Below are 24,425 nucleotides of genomic sequence, written 5' to 3' on the forward strand. Positions count from 1 at the left end.
TCTGCAAAAATGTCAAAACAAAAGTCCAGTACAGCCCACTTGAAAATAAGAGTTTTGGTTTGTTAGGTTGAGACTGTTACCCTACGAACAAAATCCAGGTGCAACAGTGTTAAAGCTTTCAGTCATTAGTGCAGAGTCATTGACCTGCAGGAACCCACGAATCCCAGTTTATCATGATGATTTTAATCATGGATCCAGTTTGGATTTTTTGGGTCTCTCTGCAATGCAGGATTGGGCATTTTTAAAAATCCATATGAACAAATTCCTTTAAAAAATTAAATTTACTTAAATTTAAAAATCTGGCACAGTCAACCGCAGTTGTTTATATGTATGTTTGGATGCAGATAAACCAATAAGTCGGTCAGACTGTGAAGCCCTGGTAATATATGTGCTGCTCAGTGACTGTTTTTTAGATTGTATTTGTAATGTTCACCGTAAACAAGTATGACAAACATCTTTTTTTTAATGATAAGGTATTTCAGTCTTGACATTGTGCTGCATCATTGCTGCCTCAGACACTAATGCTCCATCAAGGTGAGGCTCCTCTGTAAATCAATAACATCCACTGCCTTCCTATAATGGCTTCATAGGGCCTTCCAAGAAATATAGTCAGGCATCGGAAAAGAGCCAAAGTATGGCTGTGATGATTAGTCACTGCATCAATGGGCCTGGAGGCTGCTTCATGGACAGTAATGAAGTTATCGTCCGCTGCTGTGTTTGGATGTGGCTGCAGCATGTGAGGATGCTGAGCTGATGATGCTCGAGGTGGGTACCACTTTAAACGGGATGCAGACCACGCCCTTCCCAGACCCGCCGATAGAGGACGCTGTGGCGACCAAAGCAGGCCGATCAAGCAGCAGCTTTTACCTCACTGCCCTTCCAGCAGCATCTCACCTTCAACCGGCCAGACGCCCACCGCCGCACCCGAAAAACACAGAAAAGAAAACACCCGAGAGAGAAACGGGCAGCGTCAAATTCACCATCAAGAGGAGCCGAGCATCATCACAGTCGTTTGTTTTAATGATGTAGGGGATCGTCTTTACGATTTGACATCTAATTCAGCCAGCCCGCCTCACTGCGACACGGAAACACCGTCCAGCTGCGCATAAATAAATCGCAGTCTCTCTCAGCTTGTCAACATAAAGACGCCCAACCTCTTCACAATCCTCACAGTCCTCCGGACGGAGAAGGACGAAGCCTCACCGCATCCCTCCTCCTTTATTTTGACGGTCAGATCAGGCCCCGACCAGCATCTGATCGCCTCCAGCCTCAGCAGCATCCCTCCTCCCAGCAGAAACCAGCATCCTTCCTCCTCCTTCAGCCTGCAGCGATGGCCGATATCCCGTCGGAGTGCAACATTAAAGTGTTGTGTCGCTTTCGACCTCTCAACCAGGCCGAGATATTACGCGGGGACCTGTTTCTTCCCAAATTTACAGGAGATGACACTGTGGTCGTCGGGGTGAGTTAAAGGGAGGCGCTTTGTTGTGCATGCAGGCCCCTCATCCATAAATCATTAGCTGCTCGACCCATCTGTTTGGGTTGTAAATTGGCCGGAAACACCCCAAAAAATCTGTCTTTTCTATAACATGACAAAGCAGAAACACATGTAATGTTGCTAAAATGCGCCAGCTGGCCTCTTGCATCAGCTGACTGAGGTCTGCACTGCCAATGAATGATACATAGCCTGTCTTATTATATTTAAAACATTATTGACATTAATACATACAGCTCTTTCAACCGTGTTACAGTGAAACAGATCATCAACATCTAATATTTTAAATTTTAAGATTTTTTAAGATTTTTCTGCAGGCCTACAGGCATCAGTCAGTCATGGCCCTAAATGAGTAATCCTGATTCATAACACACAGCTAATACAGCCTTCAATGGTAAATGGAAATGAATGTAAATGATGGAGCCATTCATTTACTCTGGGTGTTTAAGTTAATTAGCCGCTCCCTAATTGGCTTGTGCTTAATGCTCCCATGAAACTAATTTCTAGAAAAGTCTTGAAAGAAGCTGACTTTCACTGGAAAAAAGATTTAAATAATCCAGCTGCACTGGCATTATTTTGTCACTTGTTTTGTTTTTGTTTTTGTTTTTGTAAAGTTATATAGTTTTAATATTTCAATTCTAAATGAAAAATGGTGATTTTGCTGCAGTGATTTCACTGATAGAGACTCAGAGATGAAATTGAACTGGTGGCCAAAAACCTTTCCAAATATCTTTACTTTAAATGAGACCAAATGTCTCATGTTATTATAGTAAAAACAACGAAAACAGCTGTTCAGATCAAATGTGGCTCCCCAGAATTTTCACTCCTATATGTTGAAAGAAATGACAATAGAGTACACGAGTGAAGAAGAGAAATAGTTACACGTTGAAACAATAATGGAAACATCTCGGCCTGACCTTCCTCTCTCCTCTCAACGTGATGCTGGCCAGTTGAGTCAGAAACTGATCTCTCTAATTGCCTACAGAGAGGATCAATAATCATCCAGCGAGCTCATGCATCACTGACTGACCTGCTTTCTCTTCTCTCTGGCTCCATCTGTCTGCCTCTCTGTCTGTCTCTAATATTTCTCAGTTTCCTGCCTCATTCTGTTGTTTCTCTGTCTCTCTTTTCTCTTGTGTCTCTGCCTCTTTGACTCTTAACCTTGTCTCTCCCTCGTTCATCCATCTGCGTTTAGTCCCAGGACTAAATGTCTCCCTCTCCGGTAAATCACTCTGTCATGGGGGCGGCCTGCCGATGAGTCAATCTGTTAATGACATTTAATACGACTCATCTTCTGGCAGCTCTCCTCATTGTGTTGCATTGTGGCCTCGGTATCAGATGGGACGCTCTTATTCAGGGGTTTAATAGGCTGGTTTCTGCAGCGAGGCTTCTCGGGGCTGAGTCACTCATCAGCGTGTCACACAATGGCTGTTTGTATTTTTTATATGGAGCTGCTTTATTCTGGGGACACGTTTTGAAATAAACATTATATGTGTCTTTGTATATTCCAGCCTGCTATGAAATGTTTCTGTTCTGAAGAATAATTTGCATGTTTTAAATAGTAAATAAGCAAAGCTAGAGCTTTCACAAACTTTACTACTGAGCTGCACATCTGCTGTATTGATTGCATATTAGTCTGTTTCTATAATTGTTGATCTACTCACTTGTATTGTGTGCACAAGTAGGAATTTTATTTATATATTAAATGCTGATATTCAAAGAAATTAGAGAAACACTGAGGTCCTGCCCACTCTCTTACTGTAGCTATCTGTTCAACTAGCGTCTGTAAGTCAATGTATTTTCTTGTAGATGGTTTATTTCATCATTTTTTCTAAAAAGCAGAAACGTGTCTTCTGTTCATAATCTAAACAGCATAGCTTAGCATGAAGACTGGAAGCGCGGGGAAACAGCTAGCCTGCCTCTGTTCAAAGGTAAAAAATATTGTTGCCTGGCAACCAACGGAGCCTAGAAATAGTCTTTAAATATGTTTGTATATATAACTCCTGTAAACCACAACGTGACATTTTCACACTTTGTTTTTTGGACGGATTAAGCAAACAAGATACAATGTGTTAATTAGTGAGCTTTAGAAGTGCTGGTAGGAAGATGTTTGTCCCTGTTTCCAGTCTTAGAGCAAAAAGTCTATGAACTAAATGTCTCCAGGCTGTAGCTTCATATTTAACAGATATAAGAGTAGCATCAGTCTTCTTATCTAATCTTATCTCGGCAAGAAAACTAATAAGCATATTTTCCAAAACGTTGAGCTAAAACCAAATAATCGTTTAAATTTAAAATCGAGCCCTGCGGTAGATACTCATTTATCCTCACATATGCACAGAAAACGTGTTTTAGCCTGAGACCAGTGAAAGAAAACCTCTGTGAGTAAACACAAGAGTCACAGATGGTCCAGTAACAGAGGTTCGGCCCTGCAGAAAAGCAGTGGAAAGGAATAACACCTCGCTTGATACACAGCTGTTAATGAAAGGCCTGTATTGTCTTTCCTATGACTTTGGTACTGTGTTAGATTTAAAGCCAGCAATGGAGAAAGAGCTTTTTTTTTAACTGCCTTGGTAGGGTTATCTGAAGTTGTCAGGTCCTGGATGAAATATGGCTCTGAGTAGCTGCGAGATGGAAACACTGCAGAACACTGATATCATCTTTTGTTGTTTACTTACAGCAGGGGAGATAAAACATCCACAAAACAACATTTACTTTATAAAACCTCACAGCTTCTCACTGACATGTTTTCACCTCAGTTAATGAATTCTACTAAAAAGTGTCATTGAACCAAAATCTGGGCCACTTTATTAATTTAAATCCGGCAACAAAACATAAATAACAGCAAACCTTTGTGTCAGTTTGTGACGTTAATCATCTCTGTCATGTGGAAACCATCTAGACTCAAAAAATCTACACAGTAACTCAAAAACAGTCTTGTTTTTAGCTTCTTCATCCCAAGAAATTATAGCCTTAAAGGAAAGATTTTATTTTTTCGTGTGTGATTGCATATCATCAGAATTGTTGTTTTGAGGTTTTCTCACGATAACAGCAACACTTTGTGCTGCACAGTAACATAAATGTATGTTTTCCAAAGAGAGATGATATTTGAAAGTTGAAAAATGATACTCTTATTTTGTGTGAGTGTGTATCTTATTCTTTCATGGTCTGGATCCCTTAGACCTTAGAACCGTTTACTGAGACATCCATCGGTGACATTTGAAGCTACATGCTCTACTGTGTATACATATATATATATATATATATATATATATATAAATGTGTGTGTGTGTGTGTGTGTGTGCATACACTTTTGGATGGTCTGGCACGGACAAACAGAGGATGAGTCAGACCGCCTCATGGGGATGACATCATTTCCTATAACTTAAGTTGATGACTAGCTGCTGGAAAAGAGGTTGAAGTCTTTTGTGGATGTTTTTAAATGGAGTGCGTGTCAGATAATACTTTTACTGTACAGCATCAGGACATTATTTGATGGATTGTCAATATTGTGTCCTGTCATGTAATAGCAAAACACGCTTTCTGTGGGAGAAATATAACGTCACGTCTCTTGTGTTCTGCACAGGGGAAGTCCTACGTGTTTGATCGAGTATTTCCGACCAACACCACCCAGGAGCAGGTGTACAACACCTGCGCCAAGCAGATTGTCAAAGGTACGAATGAAGAGCCGCACCAGAATACTTGAAATTATCGAAATGCTCATGCTGTGTGTGGTCTCATTTGTTGTTCTGTCCTTCTCATAGATGTGTTGGGTGGATACAACGGCACTATCTTCGCATATGGACAAACCTCCTCCGGAAAGACTCACACCATGGAGGTACAGCTTTCAGAGAAATTAAAGAAAACCAGCTGTACAATAAAAACTGATTAAGTGTGCTATAACCAGTATAAACAATATCTGCAGCTTTTGTTTCAGAGGTTATGTTGTCCCTTGACTAATAAACTTTTTGATGTATTTTTGGCATTCTTGGTAATAATTTTTGTAGAAATAATACATTTGCACTTAATTAGTTTGACCTTTGCTCTGACTGCTGGTGGCAGGTGGCAGAATTTTTTGTTTGATATGGATAACCGCTTTCCTTATTATTAATATTATTGTTATTATTATTATTATGGAATTGTTTTTATGACAGTCATCTAAGTTTTGGTGATTTTTTGTTTTGTTATTTTCTAATATTTTTAAAAAAAGTGCTTATAATTCCCACAAGCCTGATTCCCTCTGTAGCTTTGATTTCATATACATTTTAAGGAAATTTAAAAGAAATTATTGAATTCAGTATTAATTAACCTTTGACCCTAGAAAAACATCACAATCTCATACCTGGATGTACCTTCATCTGTCACTTCCTGTTTCAGGGCAAGCTTCATGACCCTCACCAGATGGGTATCATTCCTCGCATCGCTGAGGACATTTTCAACCACATCTTTGCCATGGACGAGAACCTCGAATTCCACATCAAGGTGTCTGCTGACTTACCTGAGTTTGTGACTCGGTGTTATGTTGGATGTTTTTTTATGTAACACTGTGTGGCTGTATTTGACTTTTTCCGTTATCTTTATATTTTTTTCTGTTCTTTTGTCTGCAAACATGCAGTTATGTGTCAGACCAGTAAATAATAATAATTTTACTTGTTTGCTTCATGTTATGATCTCAACTTATTTCCTTCTCCTCTAACAGGTTTCATACTTTGAAATCTACATGGACAAAATCCGTGACCTTCTGGATGGTTAGTGATGCCTGCTGACTGTATTTTGATTCATTACATATGCATATTTTAAGTACTTCATTCTAAAATGTATTTCTATATTTTCAGTGACAAAGACCAACCTGTCTGTCCACGAGGATAAGAACAGGGTCCCATATGTAAAGGTTGGTGGAAACTGTGCTTTGTACTTCATCTTTTTAGGTAAAAATCTATTGCTGAGCTGCATCAGAGCCATGATGTTAAATCTCTCTCCTCTCCTCAGGGATGCACCGAGCGTTTCGTCTCCAGCCCTGATGAGGTTATGGATGTGATCGACGAGGGCAAATCTAACCGCCATGTTGCTGTGACCAGTGAGTCTTTATCTTACAAATGCTAATAGAGAAATATTTTTAGCTCTCCATCTCAAGAACAAAGTCAGCTCTTTTGTCTCTGTACTTCCTGTCAGAGCACCAGATCCAGTGTTGGTTTGTCTTTTGTTCGAGCACTCGTGACTCGTTACTGACGCGTGAAGTGACAGCTGAGTGCATGCAGCCTGTTATTGTGTCTTGTTATGTAATCTCCGTGTTATAGCCCACTATAATTTTCAAGCTTCATTCATTCTCATGAAAAGAAATAAGATCCTGTCACATGGACTTAACTGGACATTAGTGATTGTGGATTTGGAGAAAGTAACAAAGCAGAGTGCTGTCTCTGCCCGCAGCCATTATCACAATAAAGTCACTGCTAGTAACAAACAGAAACAGCTCTTGCTCTTTTAAGTTACAAAACTAGAAATAAAATCCTCCTGATCTGTATTTCCTGCAACTTGTTTTGGCCTCTGTGCTGCTGACTCACTCCTCTGTGGTCCAGTAATAATACTAATGGCTCCAATACTGCAGGTTTGCAGGTCAGAGTGATGCTTTGCCTCCGTTCTACAACATTCATCACAGTGTAAGAAAGCAGCTCAAAATAACATGTGGCCTAATTACTGGTAAACTCAAAGATTACTTAATAAAATCATTAAAAATGGTGCATTAGTGTAAACCATTGTCTTATATTGTCAGAGGGATGCAAAACTAAATCAAAATAGGAACAGCAAGAACAACAAGTTTCTTATCTTTTTCAATATTCTAAAGAGATTCGTCAGAGATCGTATCATGATTAGAAATAGGCAAAATAATCAAACTCCACTGACAGATTTCTTTCCACTTTGTTTTAAGCAAATAGGATTTTCTTTCACTAAATAAGTTTCAGTCACCACTGTTGAGACAGATTTTGTGTTGCACTGGAGGTATTTCAAAAGGCAAAAAAAAATAGAAGCTCCTCTGAGAGCTACATCAGCAACAAGCCAGCACAGTGTATTAATTCATTTTATTAGTCTTGTGCTGACTCACAGCTCTGAAGTCGACTGCAGGCTGAAGTAAAATGAGCAAATCAGATGAGCTTTGGGATTCAGCGTTCAGCAAAAACACCAGGACTGCTTCACTGTTATAAATCTCATTTCCACAGTTAATGCATTTTGTGCCTCAGCGCTGAGCGCGTTGGCTCGTCTTCACATTAGACTGTGACATTTTCAAGAAATCAGTCATTTCAGTTCAGCCTTTTTCTGCCTTTGTTGTCGGCCATCGTCTGTGCTGCAGGACTAGAAATGAGTACGTACTTATCCAAAAAGATCAATTTGATCTATAATGCCAAGTGCCAAGTAGATTTAATGGCCTACAATGTGTTATAATGAAAGTGGGCTGCAACTAACAATTATTTTCATTATTGGTTAATCTACTGATAATTTTCTTGATTAATCGATTAATCTTTTGGTCTATAAAATGTCAAAAAATAGTGAAAAATGTCCATCACAATTTCCCAAGGTGACATCTTCAGATGTCTTGTTTGTCCAACCAAGTGTCCAAAACACAATAATAGTTTGATTCAAATTGTTGCAGCTCTATAGTGATATAAACTGTAATTAATTTAATATTTAAACAGTTATTTAAGTTGATTACCTTCAAAAGCTCTCTTTAAATGAAATGTATTATTATTTTTACATGAAATTAAACACTCTGTTAATGCAAATAGATAACTAATAGATAATTTCTGTAAAAGTGACATGAACAAAAAAAGGCAGATATTAAACAAGTAAATTTCCCCCAAAAAACAAGCATAACCAACATAAACTTACATAACATTAATGAATCCCCACAAACACATAAATCAACACAGACAATCATGAGTAACTAAACCTGTAAAGTAATCAAATACTGTTTATATCCATTTATCTGCTGCAGTTCATTCGTCATATATCAGTTGGAAATTTTGTAAATTACTTTATGTATGTTAATACCTTAACATTCAAGATGTAGCATCAAAGCAAGTCTTTAATCACCGTAAACTGAATCACTGCGGTCTGGCGTCCTGACAGTGATAATCTGATGCTCTCAGCATGCTGGTCATGAACCAGTGAGATGAATCACAGGTCAGAGTGCAGCTCACATTCAAAATAAAGCAAATGAAATACACCATCTGTTGTCTAAATGGCAAAAATATTAACCCCACCATCACAATTAAAAACACTATCACTTATATTGATTAACATTGATGATTAACAGATCAGATCAGATTAAAGACCAACAACAAAGTCTAAGTTATTGTTTTCAGTGCTGTTCAAATTCTAACAGTAACATTTGTAAACATATAACAGGCTTATATATTCACTTATGATAGGCTGAAAAACACAAAAATACATAATCTTCATCTAGAAATCAAATTCTTCATGAAGTCCTCTCAAAAGCTTTTTGTGTCTTATGTAAAGAAGATAAAACTGAAATGTTTATAACTAACAATCACAGATATTTTTGTCTAGCAGAGTTTGAATGAAATATTTTACTGTGACAGACACAGACACTGACGTAGCCTCAGAGTTTTTCATTGGCTGTGAGAATTCTGCATCGTGTTGCAGCTTGTCTGTAAAGATAAAAGCTTAGATTTCTCATCTGGTACAGACCTCTTATTAAAGAAGCATGTGCGTTATGAATCATCCGTCCACTGAGCTGATCTCTGAGCAGTCTCCAACCAGACAGGTCAGTAAAAATACTGTCTGACCCAGCTTATACTCTCCATTTTAGTAAGCTGCAGCTTTCGCTTGCTGGCAGGAAAAAGTCCCCTGGTGCATGCTAAATATTCATGTCTGCCCGTGTGTGATGCAACTTTTAGTAAACAGTGTCATCATAATGAAGCTGCACAACAACCATGTGTAGATACTATGAACTAGAGGACTGTGTGGGCTTTGCATTTTATAGATTTTATGTGCTTGTGGAGGAGATGGTAGATATATTTATGTTGATTGGATGTCAACACAAATGTCTCCATGGGGACAAATGAAATAGATCTTATATCCATTTTAAAAAGGAATTTAGAAATCACCCATAGTGACATCAATCCGACACCTTTCCAGTCTTAAAAACCATTTAGCAGCAGTGGATCAGATCTGCTGAAAGCTGCGTTCCCAGGCAGCACTCTGCTCCGTTTCCTGTTGTGGTTGATACCTGCTGACTCACGGTGCTGCAGAACGGTGTGCTGATAGCAGAATAATGGGGCGACACTCTGCAGACATTGAGCTGATGCCCACAGATATCATCTGCATGGAAACCTGAACTTTCTGTTTGTGAGGAGGTCTGATGGAGAGAGGCGTTTAGATGAGTGTGTTCTGTTATCTGCATGACATCACTCTGCTGCAGTTCTGGTTGACAAAAAAGACTCGGAAGATTTCAAAAGCACCCATAAATGACTTATTTTCAGTACATTAAGGTAAAATTATCGGATGATCCTACAAACTGGTGGTGCTAGATTGTGTGAAATGAGGTTTACATATATAACAGCAGTCATGTATGATTATAGATAGGTTAGTTTCTTTTTTATCCTGATTTCTGTCGTAAAGATGATGAAAGAAATGTAGATTAAAACATTTAGCTGACATTTTTTCACTCTTATTGTTGTTCCTTAAAGGCTTTGTGTGTATGTATTCATCATCCCTGTGAGACACTTTTTCCCCAGATGTGCTGTTTTTAAACTAGTTTAAAATGACACTTTCAGTCAACCTTTGCTCATTCTTTTTTTATAAACTTAATAATTGTATTAAGCAGAGTAACCTCTTTGCCTTTTGCCCTCTCCTGACTGCTGCGTTGCTTCTGTCTTTGTGCAGACATGAACGAGCACAGCTCTCGCAGTCACAGCATCTTCCTGATCAACATCAAGCAGGAGCATGTGGAGACTGAGCAGAAGCTGTGTGGAAAACTCTACCTGGTGGATCTGGCTGGCAGCGAGAAGGTAGGAGACACTCCTGCTGAAAGACTGTTTGTAAATGAGCGACTCCCAACCTGAGATTCAGCTGCATGACTTTGTAATGTTTGTTTTTTATTTGATCGCGTTATTTAGTAAAACATGCAGGCAGAGAAGATTTTCCATTTGACTTCATCGGTGTTTCTGTGGTTGTCTTCATCTGTTATCTCTCATCTTTGACTTGACTCGCTCTGTCTGTGTCTTTATTTCAGGTCAGTAAGACTGGGGCTGCAGGAGCCGTCCTGGATGAGGCTAAAAACATCAATAAGTCTCTTTCTGCTCTGGGAAACGTCATCTCTGCCTTGGCTGAGGGCACGGTGAGCCAGTTTCACTCATCTTCTTTGTATTCATATAGACACTAGACTAACAACTGAGACTGTTTGCCTCTAAAATAAATAGATTTGGATTTTAAATACGGCAAAATACTGACAAAGTGGTTGCATTTATACTTTGGTCTTCGTTTGGTCTACATTTTACTGATACAGAAGAGTCAGTATGTGAGTGTTTGAATATTTTTGTGGCATTCAAGGAGCTGATATACAGTAAAGTAGTTGATATATTTCTTCTCATTTAAATTAACATTTTTACCTTTTCAACACCTGAAGCTTGATTTTTATTTTAGAATTTTGGGATTTAAATGAATTAAAACAACTGTGAGTCTCCCGTTTATCTCCAGGTTCATACATAAAATAATCTTCTCTCATTTCTAACACTTGTGTCCCTCCTGTTGACCTGTTAATGAAATGCATCCTGCCCGTACCTCTTTCCTTTCTGCCAACTCAACTGGTTTGGCCGTCAAAGGCCAAAACTATGCCTGCCAATTATGTGATTAGTTGGATGCAGCACAATCAGTCTGCCACTTTTTGACAGTACTTTTGGGGTTTGTAAGGATCAAAAGAGAGAGATCAAGAGGATTAGCAAAGTGTAAATGTTAGCTGTATCATATTTTCTGTTGATTAATCAGTGCAGGAGTACAATATCTGGAGGCAAATGAAAGATACCTCTGACTTTTACAGTTTTTTCTCTTTCATCTCTGTCTTCCTTTCCTCCTCGTCCTGTCTTATCTTTGTCCCTTCTTTCTGCTTGTTTTTAATCTCTCTGCTTCTTTTCTGACCTCCCTCCTTTTCCTCCCCTCTTCCATCTCCCACTCTTCCTGTCTCTCTCCTGCAGAAAACTCACGTGCCGTATCGTGACAGTAAAATGACCCGCATCCTGCAGGACTCGCTGGGTGGAAACTGTCGCACCACCATGTTCATCTGCTGCTCTCCCTCCAGCTACAACGATGCTGAAACCAAGTCCACTCTGATGTTTGGACAACGGTAGATACATCTGTGGATACAGTCGATGCAGCTTTTTCACGTGCTGCTGAATCTGATTATATTTACTTCCCAAAAGCAGGGCAGTGATCTATTTTGGGTGTGACCTACTAAAATCCAAACAAGGCAGATGCAGATGCTCACTTGACTACATTACACTCATTACATATTTATTTTGCTCTTTCACTGGGGAAGAATTAATCTTAGTTTAAAAAAAGTCTTAGGGTCATTATAATTGTGACAAAATCATCTTTCTTTAGTACTTGCCTCTAAAACTTAAATTTCAGGTGACCTTGAAAGTATATCAGCAACATAAAAGTTCATTTTGGGCTTATTCACATTGTTAAGGCCTTTACACATACACAGCGATGCAAATAAACAACACAAAATTGCGAAATAATCGCCTGCGAATAGTTCGCATCAAAACTATTCACACCGGCATGGATGCGAATTTGCGACAGACACACAGAAACACGAATTTGCGAAAGAATTTGCGACAGCTCATTCTGCTGTCAGTCAGCCTGGTGAAAGCAGTTTGTCTAGCGGCTGCTTCTGTGCTGAACACAGGTCGGAGCCGGTGTGGATTGAAAGGATATAACACTCTCCTCTTCTTTTGTCGAGTGAGGAGAAGAAGGACAAGATCATCATCATCACTGGAGGATGTTGACATCATCCTCCAGTGATGATGATGATCTCCAACCTGCGTTCAGCGTCTCTGTCCACAGAGCCAGCCGTCTGTCAGCTGCAGCTCCTGAGAGGACAAACTGCCTTCACCAGGCTGACTGACCGCAGGAAGTTACTGAACCGAAACAGTTTGCATGTCGGCTCCACGGGAAGAAATCCACAGTGTTTGTATTTGTAAATACATGGTGATGATGCATATGATACATGATACATCAATGTATTGATACACTGGCTGTATTTCTCCGCCCACTGTAGTGAGTGAACCTACCTGCTGTCTGCCTGCAGTGCTAACAGACAGACCTGGAGCTGATCAATCAATATAGATACGTTAAATAAGTTCAAAACACGTCCAGCAGGATACTCAACACCCCACGTGGGCCATCGCAAGAAACAGCTGTCTGTGCAGATTAGGCTTTTTGATTGGTTGATGCTTTTATTCGTTGTGTGAAAACTCAGAAAAATCGACCTCGTTCCGAAAAAAAATCACGTCGCTTTTTCGCCTCGTATTATTTTTGTTCTCTGTGAAAATATTCATGACACAAACAACAACGAAAAAATCACCCAATGATGTGTAAAGGCCTTTACTCTGTGTCCCCCCGTCACAGTGCCAAGACCATCAGGAACACCGCTTCCATCAACCTGGAGCTGACAGCGGAGCAGTGGAAGAGGAAGTACGAGAAGGAGAAGGAAAAGAACAAGACTCTGAAGGACACCATCCAGAAGCTGGAGGCCGAGCTCAACCGCTGGAGAAATGGTGAGACGCATTAAACCTTTTCTGTTTGTGCTTACTGAAACTAGGACTAAATTGACTCCCAGGAAATACCTTGTTTCAGCTGCACAACTGCAATTATAAACAAACTTCTGTGCTGAGATTGTAAACAAAACTGCGTTATTTTCACGTCTTTGTTCCTCTGTTCTTATTGTCTCGTCATCAATCCCCGCAGGAGAGGACGTGCCTGAGACTGAGCGGACCGAGCCGGAGATTGTGACCCGTTTCGAGTCCGTGGAGGAGCGCCCCATTTTGGACAACGACACCTCCTCCATTGTGGTCCGCATTTCTGAGGAGGAGCGTCAGAAATATGAAGAGGAAATCCGCAAGCTGTACAAGCAGCTGGATGACAAGGTAAACTAATTAGAGCCACTTCTTACCTGTACGTTAGTGAGTGAGTGTAGGTGATAGTGAGGTTGGTATTTACGATGATATCATTTTTATGTAGGATGATGAGATCAACCTGCAGTGCCAGCTGGTGGAGAAACTGAAGCAGCAAATGCTGGACCAGGACGAGGTGGGTACACACAAACTCACGCCTCATGGAAAAATTTCAAACTGAAGGTCTCCCTCTTCTGATAACACCATATTTACCTCCCTCCAGCTCCTGGCCTCGTCCCGTGGCGACGGGGACAAGGTCCAGGCTGAACTCGGCAGGCTGCAGGTGGAGAGCGACTGCGCCAAGGCTGAGGTGAAGGAGGTGCTGCAGGCTCTGGAGGAGCTAGCCATCAACTACGACCAGAAGAGCCAAGAGGTGGAGGAGAAAGGCCTGCAGAACCAGTTGCTGGCCGACCAGCTGGCCCAGAAAATGGTAAGTTAAAGAGGAGTGGTGTGAACGGTGGACTGAGAGAGACAGAATGAGAGTGAAAATCAGAGACAGGAGGTGGAACAGATGGATCTGCTTGCTCACTGGCTGCATTATGGAGACAAACACCTGCTGTAGTGGTGCAGTTTCCCTGTTGGTCAAGACAAGTTTGAAAAAATACTGTATATAAAAAGTGTTGAAGCCTTTTAAAATGAGGCTTTTCTTTATTGTCTCATCATGTTTTTCAGTTTGCTGTATGTCTGTTGTAGATCTTTACTGTGCTTAAATATTAGGACTGAAAAAAACATATTATTGTGTAATTTTTTCTAGCTAACGCCAAACTGAATTTGGCGTAATATAAACAGCCATAACACTGAAAAGCATTGTGCAGTTGCAATCAGGTATAAAAAACAGGTATAAAATGAGCAAAGTTTGATGGCCATGACTCATTGGTGAGTTATGACTTTTATTTAGTTGAAATCTTGCAAAGTTCATCGTTGTAAAAAGCCCTAATGTTCCTGGACAGGACAGGATCTGGATCTAATGATGATTTTAGTAAAACTGAAAGCTTAAAACTGCAACAATGCCTTTATCCTTTTTAATATTAACTTCACTCTTATGAGTTGTAAATATTAGTGGATCTCCTGGTTTCTGGATCTAGATGCACATTAAACATTTGTAAGCATTTTGTTGTGGGAGTACAGTTTGTGGTCTGTGAGTGCTTTCTAGTGGGGAAAGGTAATGCTTCTCTAATCCTTAATGCCTTTCTCTCCCTCTCTCTTTCTCTGTGACAGGCCAGTCTGATGGAGCTGGAGGCAGAGCTGTCTCGTATGCAGGAAGTGAGTGGTCAGCAGAGGAAGCGCATCGCTGACGTCCTCAACGGGCTGATGAGGGATCTCAGTGAGTTCAGCACCATTGTGGGCAACGGAGAGATCAAGCTGGTGAGTTGGATCGCAGTATGAGGAGGGGAAAATGTACATATAGGTAGACTGAACAACACATTTCCTGTAAGTCCTGTTCTGTTGCATATGACTGATGGAAAAATCCTGAATGCGAAAAATAATCCTAATCTTTCCTCCAATCCTCAGCCGGTGGAGATCAGTGGTGCGATCGAGGAGGAGTTCACGGTGGCTCGCCTCTACATCAGTAAGATCAAATCGGAGGTGAAGAGCATGGTGAAGCGCTGCCGCCAGCTGGAGAACATGCAGCTGGAGTGCCACCGCAAGATGGAGGAGACCGGGAGGGAGCTCTCCTCCTGCCAGCTCCTCATCTCTCAGGTGAGGGCGGAGGGAGAAGGACTGAAAGAGAGGGGCCTTCTGAGACAATGTGAAAGGAGGGAATGGATGAAAGACTGTGTGAATTAATCATTAATTGGAGTTTGTCATAGCTGTGTTTTAATGGTATTTTAAATACTTGATGTGGGTGTGGGTTTACGTATGTACAGCATGAGGCAAAGATCCGCTCTCTAACCGAGTACATGCAGAGCGTGGAGCAGAAGAAGAGGCAGCTGGAGGAAAGCCACGACTCCCTGAGCGAAGAGCTGGCCAAGCTGCAAGACCAGGGTAACACACAACACACATGCTAAAACAACATACGTACATGCACACTAACATTCCCTCTATTTCTGATTTCAAGGGAATTTTACTTCAAGCTCTTGTTGAGTTTTAACTCTGATGCGTCTCTTCTTCTCCTACCAGATAACTCCCTGCTTGAGGAGAAGGAAGGAGAGAAGGGTGAGACTGAGGAGGGAAATGTCAAGGTAAGAAACCTTATAAGGCCTTTTTTTCCATCCTGAAATCTTGAGTTCAGTGAGTGTCTCCCCAGCATAATGTTACTATGTCAGTACCTGCATAAACCTTCTTTTACAAGAAGTTGTGCATTTGCTCTTTTCATTTCCAGAAGGTTCCTCGCCAGCAGGGAGAGTCTCACCGCGGCCTCCATCACAAGCAACTGGCCCGCCTGCGGGATGAGATCAATGAGAAGCAGAGGATCATCGACGAACTCACTGAGTCCGTAATTTATTCTTACTATTAACACAAAGATAATATAGATGTTGTTATTTCTGAGTATTAACTATTATATGCAGTTACAATATTATTTTTGACAATATATTGCTTTTTATACCACGTAAACAGAAGTTTACTACTATTGAGATGAAAAAACAGGTTTTTTGGACATAAATTTTAACCAAAACTCCGCCCTTCCTCCTGAACGTGTGTTATTATTTCACATCTCCAGTCGCAACTCCAAGCTGGAGCTGGAGCTGGCTCAGGTTCGTGCTGACTTTGAGCGCCTGAAGAGTCAGGACAGCACCAAGAGCGAGCGCCTGGAGGAGCTCTCGTAAGTGTTGGGCACATTCATTTTAATACAGAACACTATGTGATATAGTCCAGTCTCCCTCCTCGTAAACTCCAGCAGAGGGCAGTCAAAACATACCTGCCAGCAACACGTGTAAACTATCACCATGTGCTATAACACACAGAAATATTGTCCTATTTATAATGATGCTTTTGCTGCTTCTGTCAGATTCCTGCACGAGCGCCATGAGCAGACAAAACAGGACTTGAAGGGTCTGGAGGAGACCGTCGTGAGTAAAATATACACTACTATCCATCTACTTCTGCACTATCACAGTATCCAGTGTTGTCTTCCTAACCTCATCTCCATCTGTCCGTCCGCCAGGCCCGCGAACTCCAGACCCTCCACAACCTGCGCAAGCTGTTCGTTCAAGACCTCACGTCGCGGGTTAAAAAAGTAAGCAGCTGAAAAATGACAAGAGAAAGCAGTTATATAATGGAAAAGTAACACACACCAAGGGTTGTAGATTGATTTTGAAGGCCGGAGGGCTGAAATGTCATCCAAATAAAAGAGAAATGCATATGGAGCCAGATTGTGCGACACTACTACTCTCAAGATAAAGAAGTCACTCATGACTCAGTTTGTATTAATGAATCAGTAACCTAAATTACCTCCTGATCAACCTCAGTAGAAATGGCAACAACATCCTCCCTCCTTCTAATCCCCTTGATTTATCATATCATGTATATGACACAAGAAATTCACTTTTTGTGGAGACTTGTGGATTAGAGATCCAACAGAAAGGTCTAGTGAGGAGGAAAGTACTAGTTGAATGACCCTTCTCGTTATTCACCTAAAAGGCGCTTTTTAACCCCTGTTGCTTAAAATGTCCACAACTGTGGCTGAAAATATCTTGTGATGCTGTTCATCACTGAGCTGTTGAGAAGCTGTTTAGGTTTCGGGAGAGGGATGTAGATGGTCAAGATTAGAGAATTATGTCTTGAATCTCCAATAATGTGGAAGGTTTTGTTCCACAATGAATCAAAAGCGATTTTGAAAGTCTAATCACAAAGTAATCAGCGAGTCACTGGTATTTATGAACACTTCTGTCAGGTATTACAGTCAGTAGAAATCCTCTTTGTTATCTTTACTCTTTATTTTCTTTCTCCGCAGAGTTCCGAAATGGAACCTGATGATAGCGGGGGGTCTTGCACCCAGAAGCAGAAGATTTCCTTTCTTGAGAATAACTTGGACCAACTTACAAAGGTTCACAAACAGGTAAGAAACATGCATGACAGTGCTGAGATACAGCAATGTTGGGGGGGTAATTTGACTCCTACTTTAACCAACTAAACACTAAATAAACACCCGTGTCTCCAAGCTCAGTGGGTGCATAACAGAAAAAAGATTTGCTGTCATATTTAATACACTAATACACTACAAGAAAGTAACTACAGTATGTCCAAAAGCCATGAATCGTTTGTGATTCAAGTAATTACAGTAAATGTATTTTTCTTAGTGACTGGTGCAGGTGAAGTGCAAGTTGGAAGTGACTTACTGACTAAATAACAGTTGGCAATATAAGTATTTTTTAAACAGTAATTCAACTTAGCTACTTCACCTGTAAGTGTGATACTCAGCTAAATATTTTAACTCCTTGCTTGTCCTCTGTCTTCCTCTCCTTTCCTCAGATTGACTCTTTTTCATTTTTATTCCAATTTTCCCTCCCTGTTTCATCTCTCATCTCCGTTCTCTCTCTCCCTCCCTCTCTCTTTCTCTTCCCCTCCAGCTGGTTCGTGACAATGCAGATCTGCGTTGTGAGCTTCCAAAGCTGGAGAAACGTCTTCGGTCTACTGCTGAGAGAGTTAAGGCCCTGGAGACTGCACTGAGGGATGCCAAGGAGGGCGCCATGATGGACCGCCGCCGCTACCAGCAGGAGGTCGACCGCATCAAGGACGCCATGAGGGCAAAGAATTCCCAGAGGCGTTCCCATGCAGCACAGATTGGTACGGCCCTAATAATTAACTAACTATTGATACTTTTGTTTGTGTCAGCAAGTTTTGCACTGTTTTTCTTTTATTAAACCATTATGGTCTGCAGTAACAATGACCCAGTTTCATTGCAGTTGTTCCTCTATTTTATCATCCCGACAGCCAAGCCAGTGAGACCGAAGCAGCTGAGCGGCGTCTGCTCTCCCACCAACCCGTTCTACACCGTCATCCGCGCCTCTGAACAAGCCAACACCTACAGCAATGCCCTCTTCCAGAGCAACGGGTCACTGCAGAGCTCCATCAACTGTAACCCCAACTCTGTCCAGAGCAACACGTGAGTTTAAATCCTTTCTTACACGTTTTCTTTGCCAGATGGTTTAAAGACAGCTGTGGCCATAATAATGACTGTTTTGCAAAAAACAGAGCAGGCCGCGATAAATCTGATACTGTGGTGTTCAGGGGCGTTAGAGGACAAATCTGACATTACTGCAAAAGATCCATTAAAAAGACACATGGAGTAGCTGTATGAAGTGGGTATTGACACTGTTACTGTCTACTCAGACTACCTTTTGATTTTGTAAAGAACAGAATCTGACAACTGTCCTTCACCTGTCATGTCACATGATGTTTTACAGAGTTTCCACAGCGCTGGGCTACAGAGCAGGCAGATATAATGGAGACATACTGGAGTCCTACCCACTCAACATTGACAATGGTAAGCACAAGAACACACAAACATACTTGTATACAAACTAATATCCATATATATATATATACATATATGTTAATATTTCAGCATCAAATCTGTGTTTATGATGGGATCCTTAAATGTTGATATTTATTGTCAGGAGCTCAGTATTCCTTGTTTTTTTTGTATCGATACATATATTGTTTATTATATCGTAGTATTCACCAATTAATAGTATATTAATTAGTATAAGTGAAGCAGTAATAGTATTGATAGTTTTTATTTTTGTTTCCAACAGGTAACACCATCAGTGAAACGAGAGACATCAATGACAACAGGTGAGGATGTCAATTTGAGTAAGTTAGACGTAAACAGAAAGCCTGAGATGCTTTTTGTGTATTAAACATTAAACTTTAAACATTAAACAGGGTAATTTAGTTGTTTAAGTAAGTAAGAATAAGTGGGTTTGTTGGAGGCTTTGAATTGAGATTAAATGAAAATTCACATTCTAGATATTTACCAGATAACAATTTATTTGTGAATTTGGCTCCTGTATTTCATGTTTGAAACAACAACTGTCTGACTGGAGTTACAGGAGACAAATTCACTCCTGATGTGTCCAGTAGAAGTGACATGTGGTGAATGATGATTATGTACTTGTACTGTTGTGTACTGAATGGTGTGTTTGTTTTATCTGCATTAACAGAAGTGATGTTCACTGTGGCAGCGAGGTGGATGATTCAAACAGGCACTACATCATTCAGCAGGAGACCGCTGCGAGTTAATACCATGGTAACTAGCAAAGTATAATTTGTCATACACACACACACACACGCACTTATTGGTTTTGTGCATTATTTACAGATAATCTGTATTCTTCCAAAGCACACCAGTAAAAGTTATGATGTTTTTGCACCGTATTGCAGTTTTGAGCAAAAGCCTATTTTGAAAATTCTTGGTTGTTACATTAATGGACATTTTGATATCTGAAGCTGTCAAATAGCTTCCTTGTCCACTAAATACAGAAACCCACCAAATCACATGATCTTTTTTACTAGGTTGATGTTATCTCATTTTCATTTTAGCTCATTGTTTTATAGACTCAGATTTTGAACCACAGAACTCATCAGTACATTTTTTGAGTAAATCTTTGTTTTCGGACGTGCACCACCAATGAAAGTTTTGGAAAGGTTTCTTTGCAACTACAGAGACAAAGTGAGAAACAACTAAAACAGAAAACATGTTAGCTGTGATGATGTATTGTAGCTACAGTATCTCAAGCGAGTTTTAAGTCTCTGCAAGTTGATTTTCCGGACAAGCTGTTATGAAAAGTGCAGAATCTGTCAAAAAATCAATGTTATGCTTTGAGTAGAGAAAAGTGTTTAATAACAATAATTTAAACAAATTAATAATCACACATTCGATATAACTTAAAGCACATTTCTGTTATTATAATGACTTCCTTTTCTTATGTCTCTCCAGATAAGACCAGACACTGTACCCGTCCAACGACCGTCCCCTCTCATCTGCATGCAGCCCGTCTCCCTGTCCCTCCACTGCATCACTGATGAAGATGACGATGAAGATCTGTAGCCCTTTAGTCCTCTAACTATATGAAGCCCCTCCTGCTCCTGTGGTGACCACTCTCACCTTCAGGTTTGGGGTCCAGTGTCCTCCAATTCAATCAGCGCAGGAAATAAGTCAGAATTAGTTTTTTTTTAAATATAGAACTTTACTTAATTCATTGATCCTTCAGCCAATCAGTTTGTCACCAGATATCACTGATGCTGATTTCCTCCTAAGGTGGTTGAATTGAAACGGGACTGACTCCATCTCTGATTACTTAGTACACACATGTTGTAAATAATAGTGCTGTATACTCCAGTAGAGGTTTTTGACCAGCAACTGTTTGTGTGAATGCACAGCCTCCACCGTCCCCTGCACACATCTTCTTAAGGGCATCATGTGGATGACATACTGTAGGCAGACATGACCTTTTTCTCTGTCGTAAATAAGAGTATAGTGTGTTAACGCCAGCTTGTAACAGAAGACCCACACCCTGCATGCATGTCGCTTAGCGGGTTAGCTTTCAAATCTTTGCATGTGTCATGATTCCAGTCAGGAGCTGGTATGCTGCGCGTGAAGCGTCTGATCGACTTTGACAGATGTCAAAGAGAGAGAGAGAGAGCTGGTTTCCCTTAATCCTGGTCCTGGTGTCAGTGCTTTAGGTTTTCTATTTTAAAGTAGATTTGAGTCCGAGACTGGGTCGTTATGTTAATGTGGCGTAAACACAGAAAAATCGACAAAAACATCATCTGAGTTTAGTTTTAATTTAACAGAAGAGGACATCAGATGCAAAGTGCGTCGGGGAAACTCAGCCCAGGCTTGCAGTCTGTAATGACAACAACTTTTGTAATAGCTTTGATACTGTGATGTTTGCAGCTGTATTATGTGCATTTCAGGTAATGCTGCCCACATCCATTTAATGTGGCTCCTTCCCTGCATCGCACCCACACCTTGTGAGTCTTCTTACCGAGCCTTAAAAAGAGCTGATCTCTCGTGATCAAACTAACACGCTGTCATGTGCATACATTTGTAATTACTACCTCTAGAGCTACTTATTATACACTTATTACAGTATACTAAGATATCATCCTTTCAACTGCTGAATAAGAGCTAATCTTAGAGTTTCTAGAGAAAGTTGTGACTTTAGTACGCCAGTCGCTGTAAGTATAGAGCAGTAGTTATTTTCTCTTGAAAATCCCTTCATACACATTTTCCTTCTCCATCATGTAGCAGGATCAGAGCTGGATTAAATGTAAAGTTATACAGTTGACATACTTCCCCTGCGTTATCTTGATTTTGATTTGTGCGGTAACATCTAAGAACCTTTTAAGATTGTACGGATGTGGTTCAGTGATTCAGTCCCCAGCTGAGCAGCCACCAGTCTTGGATGGACACAGACACTTTGACAGAAGCTTGTTGTTTGAAGCTTGTTTTGAGGTTGTGGTGTAATTCTTCTCTTAGAAATCCTGACCAGCCAATCAGGATAAGAAGAAAGCAGCATGTCTCAGGTGTGCGATGAGGAGATGAATGCATTTGAACTGTGCTGACTCACTGAATTACTGAAGGACAGATCAGCGCTGAAGTGTCTCGCTGTTATCGGAAACATGCAAAAGAACCAAACAGCTTTTTTGCATAAGTGACAGGGGTGCTGAAAGATAAGTTTCACCAGATACATTTAATCTCCATTTAAGTTTACTCTGATCAGATTCCTCAGAGTTTGTTGAGCATCTATTTCTATTTGCATAACAAAATCTTCAAAATCTTTTATACTCAAAATTGTTTCTCTATGTTCAGTGTATGACATCGCATGACTGGACTTGTTCTACGTGTCACTAAGCCCAAATACTGCAGGAAAGTGTGATCCTCTGCAGTCGTCTGATCCTTAACAGCCTCAACCATGACAGCGCCGCTCGGTCTCATGCTCTTACTGGCATTAACAACATCTCAGGGCTTCACATTCACAGTCATAACCACCACGGGCCATCACCACTGTCTTCCTCATAGGCTTAAAACTATGTGATTGCCGATAATCAAGTCAGCGTGTCCAATACAGAAATAACCATCATTTTCCCAAATAATCATCATTTTCTACATGTACAACACCTTCATTCTAGCACATGACATCCAAAATAATCCCTCAGCCACACCCTGGTCAGACCCTACTGTACGTGTCCAAGCAGACCCTCTATTTGACATGTTTTAAGTGTAATAAATTTGAAGGGGGGAGGGGGGTGAATGTGTGCTATATTGTCATCTGCTATTCCACTGTCTGATTTTAACATATCTAAAATACATGTGCTATATATTGTTAATCTTGTAAGAAAAAGAGCGTGCCGCGGCATAGAAAAAATGCAAAAGAGAGGTACACGCAAACTCTGTTCAGAGAAAAATCCCAAATGTTTGTTTTATTTATTATACTGTAGCGTCGACATGATTATGTGAATCACCGTGCAAAACTTCTGTATATATAGACACATCACTATGCTGTATTGTACGTGAACCATTGTGTTGTAGTAAAAAGTTCAATAAACTTGTAGAAAGGAATTTGTTTGAGGAAATAATTTTGGATCCAAATGATTGTTTGAATCTAATGTTTGATGTGAGAAGAGGAGTGTGGAAGAAAGAGGATGTCACACACTGTCAGGTGCAAATGGCTCCATCTAGTGACGGATGTTGATATAGATCTGAGTGAATGAAAAGACACTTAATTGGCTGACTGTCCAGTCTTTTCCAGCACATCTTCTCTGAGAAGAAACAGCTGCCTTCAACTCAACCTGCAGATGGAATAAAAAGTTCAATTATACATGAAAAAAGTAAATATTCTCCTCCCTTTCGACACCATTTACAGTGGAGGAGAGGTAAATTTAAAATACCTATATCAACATGCTCCTATGTGAATCTTAATTTAGTCCAGCTGTTGGTTTCCCAGCTTTATATTTTCTCTGTTAACTGCGAAGCTCCACTGAAAACAGATTTGATGGCTATCAGTGGCTGCTAATAGTGGTTTGCATGTGTGTGTTGGGGGCTCTCTGTTGTTATTACAACCTCTGACCCAAACAGGAAACTGTGGGCTATATAATGAAAAGGACCTTTGCCAAAAAATTATGACATGAAAGCCACTCAAAGGGAAGTTAGCTTTTGATGTAGTTAAAGCAGAAAGGCATTCGAGAACAAAATGAATCAGAGAGCTCGTATTTGCCCACAGACACCAACCTGTATGGAAATGTCATGGTGGTGCCATAGTGACTTGACTTAAAATAAACCCGTTGAGTCATTAATCACCCAGTAGCTTCCTCTGTGTGGCCTAACTGGATAATGGACACCTAATATTAAGATTTACAGCAGCAGACCAATAAAGCCTGCAAAGATGTTTCTATATTTCTATATTTCTATGTCTAAATAAATAGACAGTTTGGTTAATAAGTCAATGCTACATGCTCTAAAGGCCTTTCAGGTGAAACATCTGCATTTTTGTCATCATATTAATGTTTTCAATGTAGAAAACCATCTTTAAAATCAAGATTTTCCACTTTTCTTCATCATTTTATTACATAAAACCTTCAAAATCTGTGTAATTAAACACAATAATCTGTTGCAACTGTTCTGTTGTATTAAATAATCATATTAATAGTAATTATTCTCTGTATGAACATAATCGTCCCTCACATTTCTCAGATTCTGTTTAAATGATGAAACCACCGCCCTCATCTTTTATAATAAGCTGCTCCTCATGTTTCCCACGAGAAAGGAAGCAGTGATGTAAACAGCAGTGGCATGTGAA

General features: G+C 40.3%; 1 protein-coding gene across 4 annotated transcripts; it reads left to right on the forward strand.

Moving 5' to 3' along the window:
• The first annotated feature begins 540 nt into the window (after nucleotides 1–540).
• On the forward strand, nucleotides 541–23,180 carry kif5aa (kinesin family member 5A, a). 4 transcript variants are annotated; one of them, XM_042408217.1, is made up of 29 exons: nucleotides 542–1,459; nucleotides 5,076–5,163; nucleotides 5,254–5,327; nucleotides 5,867–5,971; nucleotides 6,189–6,237; nucleotides 6,325–6,380; nucleotides 6,479–6,566; nucleotides 10,391–10,515; nucleotides 10,740–10,844; nucleotides 11,698–11,846; nucleotides 13,133–13,281; nucleotides 13,451–13,650; nucleotides 13,745–13,813; nucleotides 13,901–14,107; nucleotides 14,896–15,042; nucleotides 15,190–15,378; nucleotides 15,546–15,663; nucleotides 15,799–15,860; nucleotides 16,001–16,110; nucleotides 16,340–16,441; nucleotides 16,628–16,688; nucleotides 16,784–16,855; nucleotides 17,573–17,665; nucleotides 18,189–18,405; nucleotides 18,553–18,724; nucleotides 19,026–19,105; nucleotides 19,377–19,416; nucleotides 19,785–19,870; nucleotides 20,561–23,180. In XM_042408217.1, exons 1-28 carry the CDS (start codon nucleotides 1,331–1,333, stop codon nucleotides 19,861–19,863), a joined length of 3,135 nt encoding a protein of 1,044 aa, XP_042264151.1. In that variant the 5' UTR covers nucleotides 542–1,330; the 3' UTR covers nucleotides 19,864–19,870; nucleotides 20,561–23,180. The 4 variants fall into 4 exon arrangements, with proteins under 4 accessions (XP_042264153.1, XP_042264151.1, XP_042264150.1 ...); XM_042408216.1 differs by having other exon boundaries at nucleotides 543–1,459; nucleotides 17,573–17,677; XM_042408218.1 differs by having other exon boundaries at nucleotides 544–1,459; nucleotides 13,472–13,650; nucleotides 17,573–17,677.
• The last annotated feature ends 1,245 nt before the right edge of the window (nucleotides 23,181–24,425 follow it).

This window comes from Thunnus maccoyii, chromosome 4 (genome assembly GCF_910596095.1).
Source record: "Thunnus maccoyii chromosome 4, fThuMac1.1, whole genome shotgun sequence".
Classification (NCBI taxonomy): domain Eukaryota; kingdom Metazoa; phylum Chordata; class Actinopteri; order Scombriformes; family Scombridae; genus Thunnus; species Thunnus maccoyii.